This window comes from Ctenocephalides felis, unplaced genomic scaffold (genome assembly GCF_003426905.1).
Source record: "Ctenocephalides felis isolate EL2017-DRISC unplaced genomic scaffold, ASM342690v1 CF-g0.4_SCAFFOLD_01728, whole genome shotgun sequence".
In the NCBI taxonomy this organism is placed as follows: domain Eukaryota; kingdom Metazoa; phylum Arthropoda; class Insecta; order Siphonaptera; family Pulicidae; genus Ctenocephalides; species Ctenocephalides felis.
Window position 1 is genome coordinate 224 of NW_020537882.1, and position 22485 is coordinate 22708.

The 22485-nt window shown below is 27.5% G+C and overlaps 1 protein-coding gene across 1 annotated transcript; it reads right to left on the reverse strand.

Moving 5' to 3' along the window:
- Positions 1-735: 735 nt before the first annotated feature.
- On the reverse strand, positions 736-21558 carry LOC113374349 (voltage-dependent calcium channel type A subunit alpha-1-like; the record flags this gene model as incomplete). The annotated part of the gene is made up of 14 exons (XM_026614449.1): positions 21533-21558; positions 21122-21173; positions 21016-21080; positions 16726-16861; positions 13923-14062; positions 13166-13276; positions 10573-10673; positions 8959-9114; positions 7362-7582; positions 6002-6105; positions 5661-5776; positions 5029-5088; positions 4635-4745; positions 736-945 (listed from the first exon to the last, which is right to left on the reverse strand). Coding segments are annotated over exons 1-14 (1609 nt in total), but the record flags the coding sequence as incomplete, so codon positions are not given.
- Between the last annotated feature and the right edge of the window lie 927 nt (positions 21559-22485).

Consider the following 22485-nt stretch of genomic DNA (forward strand, 5'->3'; position numbering starts at 1 on the left):
TTTTCAAACACAATTACGTGATGAGTAAAGTTGCGAAAACAATATTTGTTAAGGCGTTGTTTTACATAATCCAATGTGTGAACGTTTATTTGAGAATTTATTAATCAGCAATTACTTCATTTCTTTAATGAAGGTTCAATATGCTAATTACAATGACAAACCGATCATGTCATATTTGAAGTATGACTTCAATTATATTATTGTTTTTAAATATTACACATATCTTGAATGCTATTATAAATATATAATTTTTAATTTATCAATATTTATTGTTTTTAAATATTATACTTATTTTTAATGCTATTATAGATATATAATTTATAATTTATCATTATATAAATGTGTATAATGGTCGACACGAATAAATGTGTGCATCACGAGTGTTATCATATTACTAATAAACATTATTCAAAATTGTTATATGATGTATTTATTTTCACTTAAATGCCATCTTGTATAGTAACGAATAAGTTTTACTTTAATCGCGTGTGAACTTTACGCACTTTTTTTATTTTAGCATTTGGAATATTTTAAGATCGCTCCAAGAAATTGCTCCATCTACTAACTGTGCAACTGAGAAAAATTTGTTTTCATGTCTTAACTGATTGTGACTTATAACTAATGTAAAAAAAGAATAATGTGAAAAGAGAAAACTAATCTTATATAATTCACCCTACAAAAATGCTTACAATTTTAATCTTAAAATTTTTGTTTTAAATTATCATTATCACTTACATAAAAATTGCGTTAGCCATTCGGGCTGTCCGTAATGCTCGACGGCAACGCAGACTGTATTGAAAAACACTAACACTATGACGAACCAGTAGAACCACTGGGCTTTCACAGTTTTGCGAATCCAGAAACGAAATCGCTTTTCCGCCCGCCAAAAATCAGCGCATTTTCCGCGATCTCTGACGCTGCGGAGGTAACCAGACCTACCGAAACCTGCATCATAATAAAATTATTTAGTCAATTGGTCACAACAATATAGAAATAGTTAGTTCATTTCAGTAAAAACTAAATAATAATGATATTTGTTGTAAAAATATCCAGACGTTGATAATAAGATTGCGAACTAGTAATTTCAAAATTTGAAAAAAAATGCACATTTCGGAGAGATTGATTTAGATATAAAAATCAAAATTTGAAAAAAATGCACAAATGAATCTATTTGTTACTAATATATAAATTTGTGAAGCTTTTATAACAATTAGTTGATCATTCATATTACATTATTCGCCAAACAAAAGCTCATTCAAATGAAATATAATTAGAAATAAATTCATGTTTACAAGGTTAGTTAGAAGCTATTAAATATATGTAATTACATGTGTACAGAATGATAAGTTTTTCCATACAACTTGGTCAGAATATAGGTAACAAAACACGCCACAGGTGTGTGATAAAAAAACTAATATAAATAACTTGAAAAAAAAAATGATATATTATTTTATTGAAGAGAGACATAACGGTATATTGATATTTAAAACTGGAAATTTTGACCAAGAAATTTTTTTGGACAAAAATGAACAATTTTTCATTAATATTCATCTGGATATTTTTATGATAATGTAAAACAAAAATTGCATGGTGTTAGTAATTTCATGACAAATGATAGTGATGGTTGTGAAAGTGATTTATTGAATTGAAAACTTCATTTAGTAATAAAGAAGTTTCTTTCAATTCATCTATGATGTGAGGTGCATTGTTATCATTAATGTTTTTATATTATGAATCCTGAACTTTCAAGTATAATTTGTATTAATTTACATTTGCTCAGAATATCATAGTATAAAAACAATTTACAAAAGCAGATATACACTACATTTCTTCCTAAACCTAAATTAGATTAACCTAGGTGATGCACTCGTAATCGCTATAGTAACATTCTCTCTAATAGATATTTTAGGAGCTAGAATGTCATTTCATTGAACAAAAATAATAAAATATTTATATTAAAAAGTGTTTATATTGAAAATTAATTTATACTTTCAAATTTGATATAAAGATAGAAAAAAAATTATATGTGAAAACATTCTAGCCCTAACAATACACAATACTATTTTAATATGATTCATTAATATTCGATACTAGGCACTCAAATTTAATTCACAGTCAAGTCACAAAATGAAGCGATATTTTCTTACGTGATTCTATCTATATTTATTAAAATTTCTAGAATTATTTGCTTTTTAGCATTACACTATAGGAATGGGAAAATCTATTTACAAATACCCCAAAAGTAATGACGTTTAATTTAGTAAGCTGTATTACGTAATAACTATAAAAAAATTACTACAACTAATTGATGTACATGGATAAAAATTCAAATTATTAAATGTTTTCTATAAAATCTATAATAAACTATATTTGTAACATAATTGAAAAATGTTTAAAACGATAATTATTACTAATATATTAAAATAAATATGCAATATTGGTAATAGTATTTGAGATTACTGTAAAATCATAGTGAAGTTATAGTAGGCAATATATGTGAAGAAGTATAAAAAGTAGATATTATATCATTTAGTATGATGATGTTAGAAAACGACCAATTGGAATATCTTACGATGTTTTAGTTTATATTATTTTCACGTAAAGACTAGTTTACGTGAAAAGAAAGAAGAACATTGGGTCTTGGTTAATAGTGTTTCATATAGATAAAGTTTTCTTGTTCATTTGAATTTTGATGATTTAGGTAAGATATTTAGGTTGGTTTCAAATCTGTATATTATATATATTTTTTTAATCTTAGCACCTCGCAAAAATTGTTAGTAGCAAGAATAAAGTTACTGATTTACTGCAGCAATAAGGTTTTACATCCATAGGAGAAAAGGTGGAATATAATAATTTCTTTGAACTTTCATTATCAGCTTCTAAGTTTATACTGCTCATCTTCAATAATAATTTTGCATACTCAAATCAAATTCGACACAGCCTTTAATTCTGCGGTAGTGTTTTTGTATCAAATAACAAAACGTACGTTTTAGGATTGGGTATTTATTTGTCAGAATCTTTCCGAACGTTATTAAATTTTGCACAAAGTTTTAATGTTTCAACTTTTAGTTGAAATAGTCCTAAGCAACCAAAAAAACAATAATACTGATAAACAGTAACAATTAGCAGTAATTTACACGCGGGTGTTCTGGCAGCCACCTACAGATGCTATGAAAAACTACGATTGCCATTGAGAAAAATAATTTAAATTAAATTTCAATTTAAATTTAATTTCAATTTAAATTTAAATTTAATTTAATTTAAATTTAAATTTAAATTAAATTAAATTTAAAGTAATTGCAATAATGCATGAACCGGTTAGCAAGATTGCTTTATGAAAATAGTAAAACAAAAATACTGAAATAGTTTAGTACATTTTACAAATATTTGCAGCCAATTTTGACCAGACTCAAAAATTCTTTCCCTCAAAAGCAACCGTAGTTAACTAAACAAATCCAAATAATATGTTCTCAATACGATTATATAGTTAGATATTTAGTGATGGTTTTTATATTACAGTTATTTAGAATGGTCATGATTTCATTCTATACCACTTGGTATAATCTGCGCAGCGTACCTTTCAGCTTTTTCGTCGGTGCTGAAAGAAACATTCATTTTTCACATTCAAAAATTGTGCACTGGTGATTGACATAAACATCATGATTGAAAATTAGAATGAGCCAAAAAAACATACATTGACAAAAAAATTCTATCTGTTGAATCATGAAAGTATTTCAAACAAATTTTATAAAACATGTTTCATAAAATCATAATTAACATTTTTTATCAGTTTTTTATTTCCTGATTCGACAGATAATATGAATTTTCAAAAGTTTTTAAAAAGTAGTAGAAAAAAATCTATTGATTGAGATGATTAATTAATTTTTGTGAAATAGTTAGAAAATATACCTATAGTTACTATTCTGAATGCAGAAAGATAAAGTTGTAATTTAAAATTAAGATAAGAGCATAGAGCATTTGCATTATATTTTTTATATAAATTTTATTTGCATATCTCATATATTTTAAGAGAAAATTTAATGTAATCACTAAAATTTACTCCATGCTCCCTCAGAATATATAAAAATGTAAAGAATTTAAGTCGAGAATATCATACTAAATCTATAGATTATAAAATATCACAAGGAGTTACATAAATATAACTATACTATAATATAATTTTCAATTAAGTAGATGTTTTCAAGCAAAATAAAAAAAAGAATATTTTTTTCTCAAATGTGTGGTTCGCTGATGATAAGCCTTGTATATTTTGGATGAAATTGAAGTTAGAAGCATCAATGACTTTGAAATATTATCATCACACTTGTTATCAAAAAGCTTAAGACCAAATCAACATGTAATTTTCCACAGAAAAAGTTAATTTTGAAGAATGTACGTATGCATACCAAACATTCAAAATATATTACGAGTGACTTGTGAATGAGCAAAAGTTATTTTACTAGATATATCTATCTGAAGTACTATTAATTCAAATAAGAGATTATGTAAAACTTTGACAAAAGTTTTAGCAATAGTAATTAATGTAACTCCTTTAAAGCTATTCCTTGCATATATTTATTTTAAGAAGAAAAAAAAGAAAAATAGTTACAATAAAATGTCAATCGTTATCTTACCGTCATCACCTTCAGCGCTTTCATCTTCAGGTTCTTCTTCTTCAGTGTCTGTGCTTTTACTTTTCCCTAGTTTCTTCATTTTTTTTCTTTTGGCTGCAGTTCTTCTTCGAGCTGAATTTATAAAAAAAATCATTAATAGACAGAATATATTTTAGTGGTAGTTCATAAAATTTGAGAAAATCAGCAATATTTCAATCGTAAATATCAACGAAAAAATTTTTGCCGGAAAAATCCTAAAATACGTGTCAAATGATTTTATGTATATCTATAAAAAAAAATCTGTGGTCAAGAATGACCCAAATATATTATTAAATTGATATTTTTATATAAACTATTTTATATCAGTAAACTTTAGAACTAAATAATTAAAAAAGATCTCAAAAATAAAACTTACATTCCATTATGTGTATTTTTTCTTCTGATGTAGTACGTTCTTCAGCTAATATTACTTCCTCTGAAAATTAATAATATTTTGACAATAACTTCAAATTTGAACATGATCTTATTTATTAGTTACAATCCATGAAATGAATTGTTTAAAGTAGAATAGTATAATAATAGAGACTAGAGTAAAACAGTAGTGAACAATGTATCAAGTGTTCATTCAAAAAGTTTGTGATTAAAAAAAATTGGTATTGTAACTTTAAACAATTATGTTACATGTTTCTTTGAAAGGATTATGATGAACTTTGGGATTAAATCCGGTATCAATACTGGACATAAGAGATCTAAGAGAGACTAAGAATTGCTTCAAATATTGGAACTAAAATCGAAAACTAGGTGTTCGACGCAATTTTCTGTTTTCCTTCTGCCCAATAATTTCAACAGAATGTCTCAGATATCGATTGCAGAATACGGTTCTGTGGCTAAAATCATGACATGAAATAAATTTATTAATCAGAGCAGTGCTCCAATAACAAATACTACAAATTCAATTCTTCATATAATAAAAACATTTATTATTTATGCTTTATTATGGTTTATTTATGCTGATAGCTCTTGAAAACACTAGTAAAAATCACTCACCCGCTTTGCATATCCACTCCACGTAGCCGTTGAGTTCTCGTTCTAATTGCTGTTGCCTTCGTAATTTTAAAAATTCTTGTCGGTTCTCTACTTTTTCTCTTTCTTTTGCAAATTCACTACAAAATGTCATTGAAAAAAGTGTAAGACAAATAACTAGATATTTGTAGTATAATATTATTGGTCTAAATTTATACTCCAAGAAGTCCTTATTGCAAGGTTTAGAAATAACTGATAAAAATTTATTTTAAAATATTAATATATTTCTCACAATTAAGATATTGATAAATCTATAATTTATTATGTTTTCTTAAACTATTTTAAAATTAAAAATATGTACTTACCCGCTCAACACACCGAGAACTAGATTGAGCATAAAAAATGATCCCAGTACGATGAGCGGTACGAAGTATAGCCAATTCGCATTACTACCTAAGGCATCGTTCGTCTAGAAAAAGGAAAATGATTTAATTATTTTGTCAAGAACCAGAAATAGTATTTCTGAAATAATTATGAACAACATTTAATATATTTATAAATTAAAAAAAAACAAAATTTAAAAAAATCTTTATTCATTATTAATTCACATTAATTTACAAAATGTAACATTGCTGATTTCGAATAGTTTTGAATTTTTGAAACTATATTTTCTTTACGAAAAATCTTCTTTATGTTTGGTTATATTTTAAAAATTACATTCTTGTTCTTGAAATGCGCAAATAGATATTGCAAACAAATATCTCTATTATGAGATTTTTTTTCCTAAAATACATGAAAAAGTTCCTTAATTAAACTTCGTATCTGATATTATAGAGTAATCAAAACCAAACTAATTATGCAAAATGTCTGAGTCTGAAATATCTGCTGAAAATGGTTGTATATTATGTTTTTTTTAACATTTCAAATTCTTCTCATCAGCAGTTGGATGCGAGTAGCGAGAGATGTTATTTATTTGAAAATTGAATACTTAGGAGCCGATTCTGCCGTAAAATTGACAAATTTTATGGAAAGGCTATGTTACGTAGGACTTCTCATACAAAATAGTACGAAATACTGTCAATCCACGTATTTGATGTGCAGTTAAGCTTTTTATATAAGCAACCTAATCTAAATAAACAAATACCAAATAAACAGTTTGTATTAAGCCTGTTACGTAAACATCGGCTTATTTTACAGAAATAAGCCTGCTACGCAGAATCGGCTACTTAATCTTGAGAATTTGAAGATTAAATAATTCAAAAGTCTTAATGAATATTCCAAATTCGTCATAATTAAATGGTATGCACTTAAGAACTCTAAATGAACATACTGAAACAGAACAATTATTATTTGTCAGTGCCTTTTTGCTAATTTTTGATTATTTCATATTATACATATATACATTTAAAAACAATAACTCCCAAAGTATATATAAAACAAATTGGGTGTTGACTAATTGCTTAAAAAGTATAGGGTAATCCATTGAAAAATTGGAATTTATCGATAGCAAGTTGCCTGTAGGCCACACCGTACGGAATTCAAAGTTGCGATATATGGGAAAAACTAAGAATTTTGACACCTTTCTAATGATGTATAATACTTTATATATTTTCTTTACAGAAATATCTAAACCTAAACCGTAACATCACTAGATCACAAGGACCACTAGATGGACCACTAGATGGACCACCCGTTATAATCACAAAATATTGTAAATATTCTTACCCAGTACAGTATGTTCGTCCAGCCCTCCATGGTGATGCATTGGAAGACCGTCAGCATGGCGAAACCGATGTTATCGAAAGACGTGATCCCGAAATTTGGCCCCGTCCATTGCTCTATGCACGTGGAATCGTTCTGGCAGGCGTGCGCTCCGGACGGCCTCAGTCTGTCGTCGTTCTCAGGATGGCACGGAGTTTCCGTTTCGCCGTCCTTTATTATTTTAGCTAAAAAACGAAATAGATTCTTATCATCACATTAACAGATAGGTTCATTTTTTAGAATCAGTTTGCAAATAAATATTAACTGAAATCTAATTATTACCACCTATCATACCGTAAGATACCTGTACCATCAAATGCTATAGATATCTATAGATACTCATAAATCTAGTACCATTTCATTATTATTGTTTGCTTTTCAACTTACTATATAACTATAAAATGTACACCCTATAAATATTTTTTTGCTCGTAGTAACCCTTTAATTTATTATTTATACTCTATATTTTTACCTTGCGCCACATATTCTATCTTTATTATTTTTATTATATATTGTATTTCTATAATTGTCTCTTCTTCTCTATTATACCAAGGACTGAACTCGAGGCCCCACGTTGTAGCCCAACACTTTACCCATTACTCTCTTAGGTCCCCCAACTATATAATACTTTGGGAAGTCTGTTTTTTTCGCGGTATCTTCACTAATGAATTAGGTAATTAGTATTAAGGTGACGCGACGATACACGGAAAAAGACGACTGATCGTAGCGTCACGGTGGTCCAGTGGTTGAGTTAACTGACTGCCACGCAGAGAGCCCGGATTTGATACTCGGTAGGGATGGAAAAGTTTGCATTTAAGAAAAATTGAAGGGGTTGAATAATAATATTAGGCGTAAAAGGTATAAAGGGTGTGGTGAAAATAAAGTGTGTCATATAGTTAGTTATAAGTTAGAACAACATAGTATGGAATATTTAGGTATACATAAGCCTATACAAGTACACGTAATAAAACTTATGATGTAGGGGTTATAGTATAAGAATGGCAAATTCTTTTTATAGATATTATTTCTTTTATAGTAATATTTATTACGACTTTAACTATATAAAATATTTCACACATACATACTTATTCCAATTTTGGTCTCATTAAAATTAGCCTGATTTTAACTTAGGTAGTTATTTTAACCTGATTTTTTTATGAAAACAAACTTCTCCTTCGGTTAAAAATAATGATGCAATGAAAACTTTGCCATGGGCTTAGATATTTTAGTAAACTGCTTATGCGGATTTCATACGAAAATACGTGTTAACAGCATTTTGCATAAACTTCCTGGCTTGATCAATGGGAGGTAAAATTTACCAGCTAATTGTTACGAAGGACTTTTTAAATTTGACTCAGTCCATTGTACTAAAATCTGATAAATTTTTATTATTGAACCACTTTTCTAGGCCTCTTATCATATAATGTGTTACCAAACTCGTAAACCTATCAGATTTCCCGCAAAATCTACCCTCCCAAAAATGGATAATAAGATTATATATATATATATATATATATATATATATATATACATATATTTATTTATTTATTTTGAGACTTACTGATATCGGATATGCTGTAACAGCTCTTGTGCAACGCGCCCGAGTAAAACTCAAGGCCGATAATGGCGAAAATAACAATAGCGAATAATACAAGCAATCCGATCTGCAGCAGAGGGGCCATTGCCTTAATAATGGACTTCAACACCACCTGGAGACCTAGATGTTCGAACATAGGTATCAATAAGATATTCTAACTTGTTGTGAGATAAAGAGAATCACATTGTGTCTACTATGTTAGCTACAAACTTACAAACATTATATATTACCTCTAATAATTCTATAACTAAATTTCTAATTCATAATGTAAAAAATGAATAGTATTATCTAATTTTGGATAAATATTATATTCTAAACATTTACTTAAATCATTGTATACAAATCCATTACAAATTAGCTGCGTCTATTTATTTACAGAACAAGTAAATAAATACTAGATTTTTATTTAAATTCACTATTTGTAGCTTTGATAGCAGATTTTGCTCTATCTATGTATAAAGAGATCCAATTTAAAATCTCCAATGCATTTGTGGTTGAACTAATTTTCTCGGTGCTTTTTGATCAGCGTATAAAAACTAATTCTAAAATTTCACACATGTAGAATATTTTCATTCTGCTATAAACAGAGTAATCTGTAGAATTGCACGAATTAAATGGATATAGACTAGTACCATTTGTCTCGTGTGCTTTTGTAAGTATTTTAATAAGTTGTTACTCCTAAAATTATATTTTCAAGACACGAGTTTAAACAAAAATTATTTCCAAGCTTTTTCACATTAGAACCCTAAATAGTTTGAATAAAAAACTTGAGTAATAAGTAATTTCATAATTTCATAATGTTATAATCGAAATAAAATAATTAATCATATTTATTTATATAGGAACCAATTACATATGCTTTTAAGAATTCACACGTGAACAAAATATTAGGGATTATAACTTTTCAAAAAAAAAAAAAAAATAACGTTACTTGAAATTTTTTTTAACCGTATATACTATAAGTATAAGTTGGATGTGCTGTCCAAAAACGTAACTGTTTTATTTAGGTATATTTAAGTTGATTTATACATTTTCACACAAAAATTCATAGGAAACTTTAATGTTTCTATGTCTGACACTAAACAAAAACTTTTATAATTCGAACATTTATGTAGTTTTTTTATTAACCAAATGAATTATGGAAGAATTCATTGTAATACTTCTATTTGTAACATTAGAATATGAAATAAAACGCTTAAATTAATTTTGGCTTAATATGTGATAAAAAACGAGTCACTTAAGTATAACAATATATAAAATAGCAATAAGAAACGTCAAATTTGATAAATATTAAAAAACAGTCCTAATTAATAAATCACGCCTAATTAATAGTTTTGGAATACCCAACTTCAAATGATACAAAAAACTTAAAATATGGTCCAAAGCACTAGAAACGTAGCCGAAATAAAACCATGTAATAGACCGTGATATAAAAAATATTCTTTGAAAGATACCATTAGTAACTTTTTTGTCTAAATTCGTGAATTTTTTCACTTATTCGTAATAAAATGCAATTAATTTTTACTTACGTTAGTTTTCAATGACACAAAAACTATTCAATTGTCTAATGATACTCACTCGGTATACCGGACACGAGTTTCAGTGGCCGAAGCACCCGGATGGCCCGCAACGTCCGCAGATCGACTTTTTCGTGAGTGTCCACGAACTGCGTGACGAACCTGCGGGTCAAAAACAAGCGCGTCTACGCTACAGAAACGGCCACTACTTGATATCGAATTCTAATTATTCTACATATACAACTACTTCATATTTATAATAAATATTCGGGAATAAATACATATTATGTTAGTATGATCCTATGAACTAAAGCACTACATAGTATTATTTTTATGTAAACTAAAATTCCTATGGGCAATTTTTATCTAATAATTTATATCTGCAAATAAAATTTGATGTTATTAGATTAGTAGATATAATTTGTTTATACAGAAGTGTATATTATATACTATGTGTATATTATGTAGTATCATGGTGTCTTTGGAATGTTGCTGAAGTAATTAACAGCGAATTGAAAACCGAGGCACATGACATAAAATACAAAACCAGAAATTTTCAAAGTAGATCAATAAATTTCAAAAACAAGAGAAAATGGACCAATTTTCGAGTGCACTCTTAATAGTTTTTATAGCATCTATCATACTCACTGAAATTTCAAAATTTTGAAATAATAATTAAAATATTCCACAAAAAATAAGCGAATTACGAACATCATATGCAGTACATTATTACACATTTAAAATAAGTAAAAACTTGCGATAAATATACGTTAAGAACAATATATTTTATACTGGTACTAAGTAAATAAAACCAATACTAGGGGTATTGGTTAATATTCACCTAAAATATCATGAAACTAAAATTATTTGATAAGATGTAATTTCAATAATAACTTAATCGTAAAAAATGTGAAGAGAGTTTTGTTCTATAAAAAGTGAATCGACAATAAATTGAAAACCGAGGCATAGGACATGAAATACAAAACCAGTAATTTTGAAAGTAGAGTAATAAATTTCTAAAACAAAAGAAAAGGATTATAAAAATGTGGTTCACATTATGGACCTATTTTCGAGTGCACTCTTAATAGTATCTATAGCATCAATCATACACACTAAAATTTCAAAATTTTGAAAAAATGATTGAAATATTTCACAAAATAAACGATTCACGAACATCGAAATCTGTACATTCTTCCAAATATAAAATAAAATAAGTATTTAGAATAAAATTTTAGATTTAAAATAAGTAAATATACGTAAAGAGCAATATATTTAATACTGGTACCGAGTAAATAAAACCAATACTATGGGTATTGGTTAATATTCACCTACAATATTATAGTGTATGTGTGTATGAATGTATATGTATGCGTATTATATGAGTGTATATGTATGTATATCTGTATGTAAGTAGATGCGTATATAAATATATATATATATATATATATATATATATATAGAGAGAGAGAGAGAGAGAGAGAGATAAATATTAAGTATTAAGAAACTAAAAGTATATAAGATATAATTTCAAAAATAACTCAATCGTAAAAAATTGTGTAGAGACTTCTGCACTATAAGAAATGAATTTTCAAAAAAAAAACTGTTGTTGACGATATATTCGATCAATTTCGAGAACTATTGAGTTGTTTTTCCAACATGCCCCTTTAGTATACAAAGTCCCTTTACGGCCGACAATTGTAATTTTTACAAATTTATTAAATGTCCTAAACTGGACAGTTGTAAATAAAAGAGAGAATAAAAAAAAAATAAGAACTAAAATCGTTGTTGTGTTTGTGTTGTGTATGATATATAAATATACTGATCTAATATCTACAGCAATAAATTATTAATTTTACGTTGAGCCGAACTAGAAGAAATTATCATTATTGGCACTAATGAGCCGCTTCTGGCGTGAAATAGACAAGTTTTTGGCTGTTTTACGTAGTACTTCTCAAACAAAATAAAACTAAATACTGTCTTGATGCTATGAGGTTGCTGTGCAGTCAGTTGTTTTAGATAGAAAATCAAACTTAGAAAACGCACAAACGTCAAACTAATAATTGTATCATAAGTGCGTCTTTGTGATGTGGCATAATAACAAACGAGTAAAGTTACATTTAATGTGTAAAACTCCTGACTGCACAACAAATACATAGCATTTTCACTGTTTTCAGTACCACTTTATATATATGCAAATACCTTTATAAGGATACGTAACATATTCTTGCCATAACATTGGTTTATTTTACGACAGAATCGGCCACTAAATACATAATGTTTTATTCTACATTATAAAACATGTTTATTTAGAAAATACTATAAAAATATTATGTTATCCACTAGAAAACTATGTTAAATAATTCTAGATATCTAAATTGAACATAAAGCTAAAATGTATGTTCAACTTTATCTTCAAGTGTATAATATTCACTATCAGTTGGGCCAGCCAATTTACCTAAGTTAATATCAACTAAAGAGATTCATAATTATCAAGTTAGCCTAAAAGGAGCATCTTCCTGCTGACGAAAGTCCTACAATTTACAGCTACTACGAAGTCTCCGCTAATTGAATAAGTCAGCTATTCCTCAGCATATGAATATAGTATAGGAGGATCCACTACAGAGAACAATGTATATGTTATTAATAAGGATCGCGCAATCTTACTTGGTATGCGGGAAACTAATTTGAGGGGGCGCAGCACACGGAAAGATCTCAGCATCCTCAGGTCCACTTCGACGTTGCTCTCGAAAAATATTGTCATCGATCTAATCACCAGAATTATATACCATCTACATAGCATTTCACATATTACACGGTGATCACATTCATTCTTCACCCATAGATGTATTTGGAAAATTATTATATTCATTCCTCCCAAAATTGCACAAAAACCCAAACAAACATGTACTATTCCTTATGCCAACAACAATATGAAGTGAATTTTGAAAATTAAATTTTTTTTTTAGCGACAAATGAATTAAAAGTGAAAATTCGTGTCATTTTTTATTGAAAATTCGATGCTTTGCAAAATTTTGAAATTTTTTCATGCTATTTCTATACATAACTTTGATTGAATTGCGCTCTATCTAAAAGACAATATTAGGAGCTAAAACTTTCAGAGAATTGTTTTTATCAATTTGGAATCATTTGAGCCCTTGGAAGCAAGGAAATCCGAAAATGTCCATATTAAGGACCACCCTAATATATATATATATATATATATATATCTATATATACATATAATATTTTTTTTTACTTAAGCCATAATCTATTTCTGTTTCAAAAAGAAACATAAGTTTAAGAATTCATTCAACATTCACCCTCACTTCACAACATTTTGCTATGAATATTTCATTTTCATATGATGATTAAAAATAGAATTGCTACAGAATAATGCAAAAGTCAACTTACCCTGTTACTACAACGAAGAAATCCATAATGTTCCAAATGTTTCTAAGATATGAACCCTTGTGTAAAACAAAACCTAACGCTAATATTTTCAAAGATGCTTCTACGAAGAAAATTCCTAAAAAGTATACTTCTGTCTTTTCCTGAAAATAAGAAAAAATATTAATAGTAATAAATATTTAATAATAATTTTTTATAGTTTTCCGATATATATATATATATACTATTTTGAATTCTTAATATTACAATTAAAACTGACATTAACGTTTTACGAAGTTGTTTAGTTCACGTAAATTATGGTCATTTTTTAGAAATTGAAAGCACTTACGATGTCTAAGCTTGCTTTATAATTTATATTGTTCAATATCAAATATAATACAGTAACGTTTAAATAAAATATTATACGATTATAAGAAATATAATATAAATCGTCAAGCTCCAACATGATTAAAATGTTGGTAATTATGTGAGTAGTCAAATTTTTAAAATAAAATATTAAAAATATTATGCAAAATCCTTTGAAGTAATTAAATCTTCATCATTATCAAAAATATAATATAATAGATACATTTTATGTTACCACATTTATTTAATGGCGAGTGATAGCATTGGATTGTTAAAGATTATAAGTAATTATTAAATTGAATTATTTTTATTAATTTAAATTAAAATAATAAGTCGATATTTTTAAATATGTAACTGTGTTCAGCACGATTATATACATGTCCTAACAATGTTATACATGAAAATATATTTTCAAAATAATATATTACTGTATTATAAAAATCACTAAGACTTTTTATTCCGTTTAACACTTGAGATTTAGATTTCATAATAATTGGTACTTATATAACTTATACAATATCATTCATAATTTTATAGAAGAATTGAATTATTTTACCTATAGGTATTTTTATTTATATTAAAATATTACATTATAAAATAAATTGTAAAAGCAAGCATTATAAAAAACGACAGTTCTTTCTAGAAAAATTTTATGTGTAGCTCAATCAGAATTTTAAATATTTTATTTTACTTACTATGTTTGAGAATGGAAATACAATGTAATCTTGTAAAATTTTTGTTACGCAGATCAAGAACCATATTGTACACAAAAAATAGTTTCATTCTATATAAAAATATATATTCACATAGCGAACTGCTAATTTAATAACATTTACAAAAATATGACTATTAAAATTGTATTGAATGAATATTCATATTAAATTCTTTTCCCAAGATTAAAAATAAAATTGATACAATTGATATAGGTTATGTGAATCACGTGTTGATGAGTGAATAAAATTTAAAGCTTTAAATTTAGTACAGAAGAAAGCTTTTAGTTTAGTACAGAAGAATTTTAAAAGTTTTAATCAACGATTTATATTAAGTTACGCTTTGAAATTCCATGTTTTTTTAATTGCTTCAGCTTGCAATAAACATCAAGTAACACTGTGTGATTTATAGTTTGAATAATAAAAAATAAAGGGTAGCAGGTTCATTAAAGTACTTTCGAATAGATAATATACATAACTAAAAAGGTTTGAGCATTGTGATTTTCCTTTCCTCCTTTTTTGTCACAATTATGACATAATTTTTATATTCATTTAGAACTTATTATTTTACGTTTACAAAATCAGATACAATGATGGGTAAACTACGGGTAAATATTCTAACGAAGTAAAAAATGTTATATACATATTTATATTTATTGAAATATATGTTTTTAAAATGACAAAAAATAATGGAACATTGTGTTATTTAAGCATGTGTTTTTCTTGTTATATTTTCAAAAATAATTTTTTGTGAAGGTATAATGAATTTATTTACAAAGGCAGAAAATAAACTTCTTCATTTTGAGTTGATTAAAAAATGTATAAATATATAATAAATAAAATATATTTATTTTTGTTTGTTAATTATCAATAGTTCCTGAAGAAGAGAACATGCCACATCCCCGAACTTGAATGAATATTTTTGAAAAATGAAATGAATATTTTTTTGAAGATTAAGAGAAAGTTTTTAGCTCAGAAAATTAAAATGTTTATATATTCATATAAAGCACGTTATGTATACGTATATTATGAAATAATTACCTATTATAATTTTTATTTTGTTTAAATTGTCATATTTATGTACATTTTTTCCACAATTTCAATCATTTGATATAAAAAAATCCACCATTTTCTGCTTTTTTCAAACATATTGTTTGCTTAAATCTTATGTCCTGACAGATGTCCTGAAGATGAAATGTACCTAGTTCTAAATAAAAAAAGAAATGGTGTTTTAAAAATCTTTTTTGTTATTTATTACTTTTTAGATTCTTTGTTCGAAGCTCTACAAAATAAAATAATTAACATTCACAACGGATTTATACTCGCTTTATTCATTTTATTATTATTAAAACAATAATTATTTATATCACTTTTGCCCTAGGGCAGTACCACCCTTTATTAGTTATATCATTCATAAAAAACTCTTTACCACCCTTTATTGATTATATCATTCATGAGAAACGCTTTGATTTTTTTCAAAATTTATAAAATTGTCTGAAATTTAATAGTTTTAAGAAATTTTTGTTTCAATTATGGATTTAATTATGTATATAAAAATATAAATTGCATTTGTATAAAAATGTATATAATTTGTTGATTGTAAAACATCATGATATAAAAATGACCAGTCATTTTGTTTCTGTCTCCAAAATCTCAAGCTTGCTAGATTCCCCACATAATCAATAGTAGTTTTTTTCGCAATTTATGAATGAATAAATAATGTAATAGTGAGAGAGGTTTTAGATATTTACCAGTTTCTGTGCGAGTACTGTCTTGTCCGAGTACGGCAGATGCTCCTCCAGCGCGAGTACGAAGCAGTTGGCGATGATTGTCATTAGCACCGCGTACTCGAACGGCGGCCATTCGATTATGAACCGCGTATACCTAGAAATAATAACAACAAAGTCAGAATTAAAATATATCAAGAAGAAATAAAATTTTTTCAACAAAATACACAAATTGATACATGGTTTGCATAGCATGGAATCATTATCAGTCAGTACATTTTTTTTAATTTATTGGCATTCACATTACATTGCATTTTTTTTTAAATTACGTCATTAACTTCTTCAATGAAGAGTTACTGTCATCGCATACACTTAAGAGTTGTGAAAGTCAGTTTATTCTGAGTTTTCTACTTGGCTGTAATAAAAAAGTAAAAGCTTTTCTGTGTGCATATGAAAATTTGACCTTTGAATGTAGTAGAAGGTAGCAAGAAGGTAGATTGATATTGGGCCTTAGTTTTAAATTTGTTTTTATTTTTTTTATTCGTTATCTACATTTTTTAAAGCTTATGAAAGCATTTAGTGATTTTGATTTTCATTAATTTTGGTGGAATTGCAAACTTTTAGCTTTCAGATTTGGAGGATTGAATTGTAGCACGCCAGCCAATCTGTTAGTTTCACTTTTTTTAAAGATAAAACCTGTTTTCGCGACTATGATTCAAAAATATCGTTTCCTGTTGGCTTTTGCTTGAAAAGTTATATTGGAATAAAACATCGATATTGTAGTGAATAAGGTATGAATTAAAGAAATGCTCGTAATATGCTTTGAGAAATATCATTTCTTTAAGGGTATTTTAATGGAAATGATGAGTTGAACACAATTATAACTTTATGTTTTAATTAAATTATAAAAAACTATAATTTCTAATACATAAAATCATCATCGATAATCTATATAAATCAAGAACTACAAAAATCAATAAAACATCTAGCAGAAATATAAGAATTTATAATATAAATTTTTATATGAATATCTAGAATCTTTTTCAGTAATCTATAGAAATTATATATTACCCTAGGCAATTGATAATTAGAGAAAAGTATAGAAATCCCAAGAACTTAGTTTGAATTGGCACTAATTAATAAATAGTTTAAATAAATCTTAAGGAACTAAATTATGACGTTAAAAACAACATCTAAATTTTGATCCCAGATTGAAACTGTACACATCTAAATATATGTTAAGATCAGTAAACTCTGATCCTAATTCATGCTAGAGGCTAGATCGTGCCCAAAGGGTCTCTGGGTATAAAAGTCCACCGATATCTCAAAACCAAGTAAAGTTAGGATTTTTTAACAAGAATTTTTGAAAGTAGAGGAAAAAACATTTATAACCAGCCATCATCTTGATTCTTACGATGTCATTATCGCGAGATAAATAGCAATGATTGAAAATCCATAATAAGTGTTTTCTGTCGTCAGTTTTTTTAGGTTGGGAGCTCTTGTATAGTACACGAGACATTAACATAATAGTTATATCTACATTATTTAAATGTTTTATAAGATGAGTTAAATACAACAGTTTAATTTATATTTTTCCTATAAAAGCCTAAATATGGGTGGGGTAAAAAAGACCATTTGAGCCTTTACCATGGCAAATTTGTGTAAAATACAAAATAATAACTATAAAAGTATATTATTTCAAGAAAAGCTATTCTACAAGATATTCGTTAAATAAATAGTTATTCCAACTCTGCTGATGAATAAATCCAAGTGAAAATACATTGTTCACTTGTTGATCTATAACAATTTTGACAAACAACTACAAATCTAACTATGACAAACAAACAACTACAATCTTGAGCATTTACACCGAATTGATATTAAAAATGCAAATTATTACAAAATAATCAAAAATTATCATCTATCACAGTTCATACGGGCTCATCATATTTGCAAATCAGATCACGAATTTATCGCGCGATTAGTTCCATAAAGCGCGCGATGTTGAAAGCTCAAAATCTCCCCAAGAGCTTTTGCATCGCCATTCCCAGTAGAATGAGTATATGTAGTATGAGCGCAGGCGACGGAACGCCAGAAATGCCAAAGTATTCGACAATGCGGGAATTCGGAATACGTTTTGAAATTTAATGTGCACGACTATAAACCATTCGTGGAGCTTCTAATATAAGTACACTGGAATAATGGGTTAACTAATTCTTAAAATTGCATCAGAATATATAATGAAACTAAAATGCAGAATATGTCCAATGAAATCGAAATAGAGATAAACATAGATAAAACATAATTTGGAAATAGGAGTATATTAAAATACCTCGAAGGGGTTACTAGAAACTACGAATTAATTACTGAAATGATTTTTATAAAAAATACAGATTTGGTATAAAAATATTATTCACTATTCAGATATAAAGCAAGATCTTAAATATTAGATCTTATAGTACTAATATTTAATTCCAGGGTATAAATTAGAGATAGACTTTTATTATATCCAAAGCCGGATTTGTTAGAATTTGACTCCGCTTCAGAGAGGAGTTATAACCACTTAACAACTCCACATCTCCGACAACTTTGAAACATAATACTTGACACATATGTATTCTCTAGTGTGTTGTTAACATATCTAAGCATTTAAGACTTTGGACATAGTTTACAAATAGTTCAAACACTTTTGTTAATTTCTTTATAATACTTATTTTATTATTTCATTATAATTATTATTTTATGCATTTCAACATGAAAATACAAAATGAAAATATAAAATAGCATTATTTTGTGACATTATATACCTGGAAAGTCCTAAAACGGGCTGTGAGACGAGAAAAAGACCACTCCTTTCGACCCAAATCTTTGCATTAGTACAAAATTTCAAGCAAATATCTGCACATGTTAACAGATTTAATACCAGTTTAGGGAAGTCGGATATGACAAATCCTGTGAGACAACTCCACTCGGATTCACTCCGAAAGAGGAATTGTATCGAAGTGATAACTCCGGAGTGAGTTACCCATCTCTAGTATAAATATTTAGTATACTTTTCATTAAATTTATTTATCAGCTTTATTATAAAGCTCGACTATGATATGAGCCTCATAAATTTTCGAATGTAAAGCACCACCCCCACTTATTGTTAAACCAATAACATAGCATTATCTTGTGCAGCAATAAATCTTAATATATTTTAAAACTGCGTGTAAGTGTCATTAATCTACTTTTTGTATTAACGAAGCAATGGTCAATGATTTGGCCAAAATTTACAAGATAACAGTACAAATAACACGAGATTTCTTACTGAAGAAATTGAACTAAAGCACATTTACAGTTAGAGGATAACCTCATAGAACTTCAAGGTTCTGATTGTTTATATATTCAATAAAAATAATTATGAGTTCAATCCTAATTGGAATGGTTAGAATTTATAAATTTATTTATATAATAAATATCAGTATTATGTATTTTAAAAGGATGCATTCATCGTGGATAACACATTTATAAGCTTAAACATCGCAGGAGTAATTGTAACTGTGCAATATGCTTACTTATTATAAATTTCTATATATATTTGGGTTGATATTACTTATATGGAAATCTTTGTCTAAAGTATGAACTGCCTTTCAGTTTTAAATCCCAATCCAGTGAATTCTGATATCTAATCTACCGTTTTAATCCTTAATCGTAAATAATAAGAACCTTTCCTAACATGGGCAGTAAGAACTTCAATGAAACTTCAAGCAAAGGTTTGATTTATCAAACAATTAAAACTTAAATATCGGATACGAACTAGTAAAAAATGCAAATTAACCAAATTCTACTCATTCTACTCATTATACTCAGTTAATAATACAGCTTTGCACATTAGCAATATTTTTTATTAAAAGACTTTGTATCTATCGACTATCTTATTTAGATTATTTAAAATATTACCTTGCAATTGTACGAAAATTTAATACAAAATATTTTATTCGCGATGGAAAATAAAATATGTGGCTAGAAAGAGTATAGAGGAGTGCAAAAACAATATCCCAAACTTTGCAAAAAGAAAGAATTAGTATTATAATTTACAGTAATATTACGATCATAATTTTCGCCAACTCGTTTTATGCAAATGTTCATAAATTAGACGTTAATTTTAATTAAAAATCATCTTGTACTCTATTTTAATAGATTTATTCAAATCTAGATTTAATTATTGAAACGCTGCTTTTAACTTGCTGCAAATACCTACATCCACATTGTAAATTTGCTTTATAAAGCTGTTTTTTCTAAATTCTTTAAATTGATATAGATCATTTACTTCGTATAGGGTTCTCCTCGGACAGCAAGAAGAGGGAGCTGGGCCCCCCTCTCGCGGCCGCGCCCCCCTGGTGATGCTGGTGTCCCCCATTCTATCAGCTGCGCCCGCACCGGCTGCGCCCTGGCCCCCGGCTAAGGCAGCCTCCTGTGCAGCGGCCAACCTGGACAATCAAATAGAATTAATTTCTCAAAGAAATAATAAACCTAAAGGATAGAAAAATAAACTTCATATTATCATTTTCAACATCTTCATTATTTTATTATTCTTGATATTTATTTGATTTGATTTACTTGATTACTTTATATTTGATTTAATATTAAAATAATAGTCTGGAAGGATGATTGAAAAGATTTTAGATGCAGATTTCAATTGTGTACTATTCTTAATTGATACTATTTTTTACGGATTGATTATGGAAGAGGACAATTACACAGCAAGAATTTTTAATTTAATTCAAAATATATAAATCAATAATTATAAATGTGTACATAACACATCCAATTTCGTTCGGATTTCTACCATATAATAGGTATATCATCCCTCATATCTGTTCTATCAATCCAATAACAAGTGTTTTAAATATAAAAGGTGTGATACAATTGTGTGGTTACAATTTAATAAAAAAGGAGGAAAGAAAATTTTTCCAAAAAAACCCACATAACAAAACAAAAGATTTATTCGCTCGGAAGAAAAATCAGTGAGGAGCCAAGTATCATCTGCTGCTATGGTCGATCAGGATATATATACAGCAGATAAATCTTTAATTCATATATAAAAAATTCATAGTTGGTGATTTATGAATTATTATCTCTCAATACTGATTGAGAGATAATATTGTATTAAAATCCATTGACTCGATTTTTTTACCCCCACCCATAAGCAACCAAAAATCATTTAGTTCTTATGATCTGTATCATATAATATAAATAAAAGCTCAGGGTTAATTTATATACTACTTCAAAATAACAATTACAAGGTTTAAATGTTTATCTTATATAGATATAGAATTGTTTTATTATATAGGGAGGAAACTGTTAAGTTAAAAGTAAGCACGGTATACTAATAAATACTTATAAAAGTGCTTTTCAGCTAAAGTGGTTTCAATTGAATTTTTAGGTATTCTGACGTACTCCAAATGCAAAATACATTGTTATGGATAGTAAGTAGGTTAGATGCCCATAAGTAAAAAGTTTTTGTGTTCATTTGGCATTCATCGAATGATGGAAAATCAAAAGAAAATTTGTGTCATAGTTTATAATTTCAGATTTTTTCAATTCTACAAAAGTTAAGAGACAATTTAAATTCACGAAAAGTTACGAGATGTTTATGGTGACAAAGCTTCATCAATCCATAGTATCAAAAATGGTCTACCGAATTTTGTTCAAGTGATCTTCACTGAAGATGAATATCGCTTCGGTCATCCAGTTGGAGTTGATTAAAAAGATTTGTTGGGTGATTAAAAAGGATTTGTT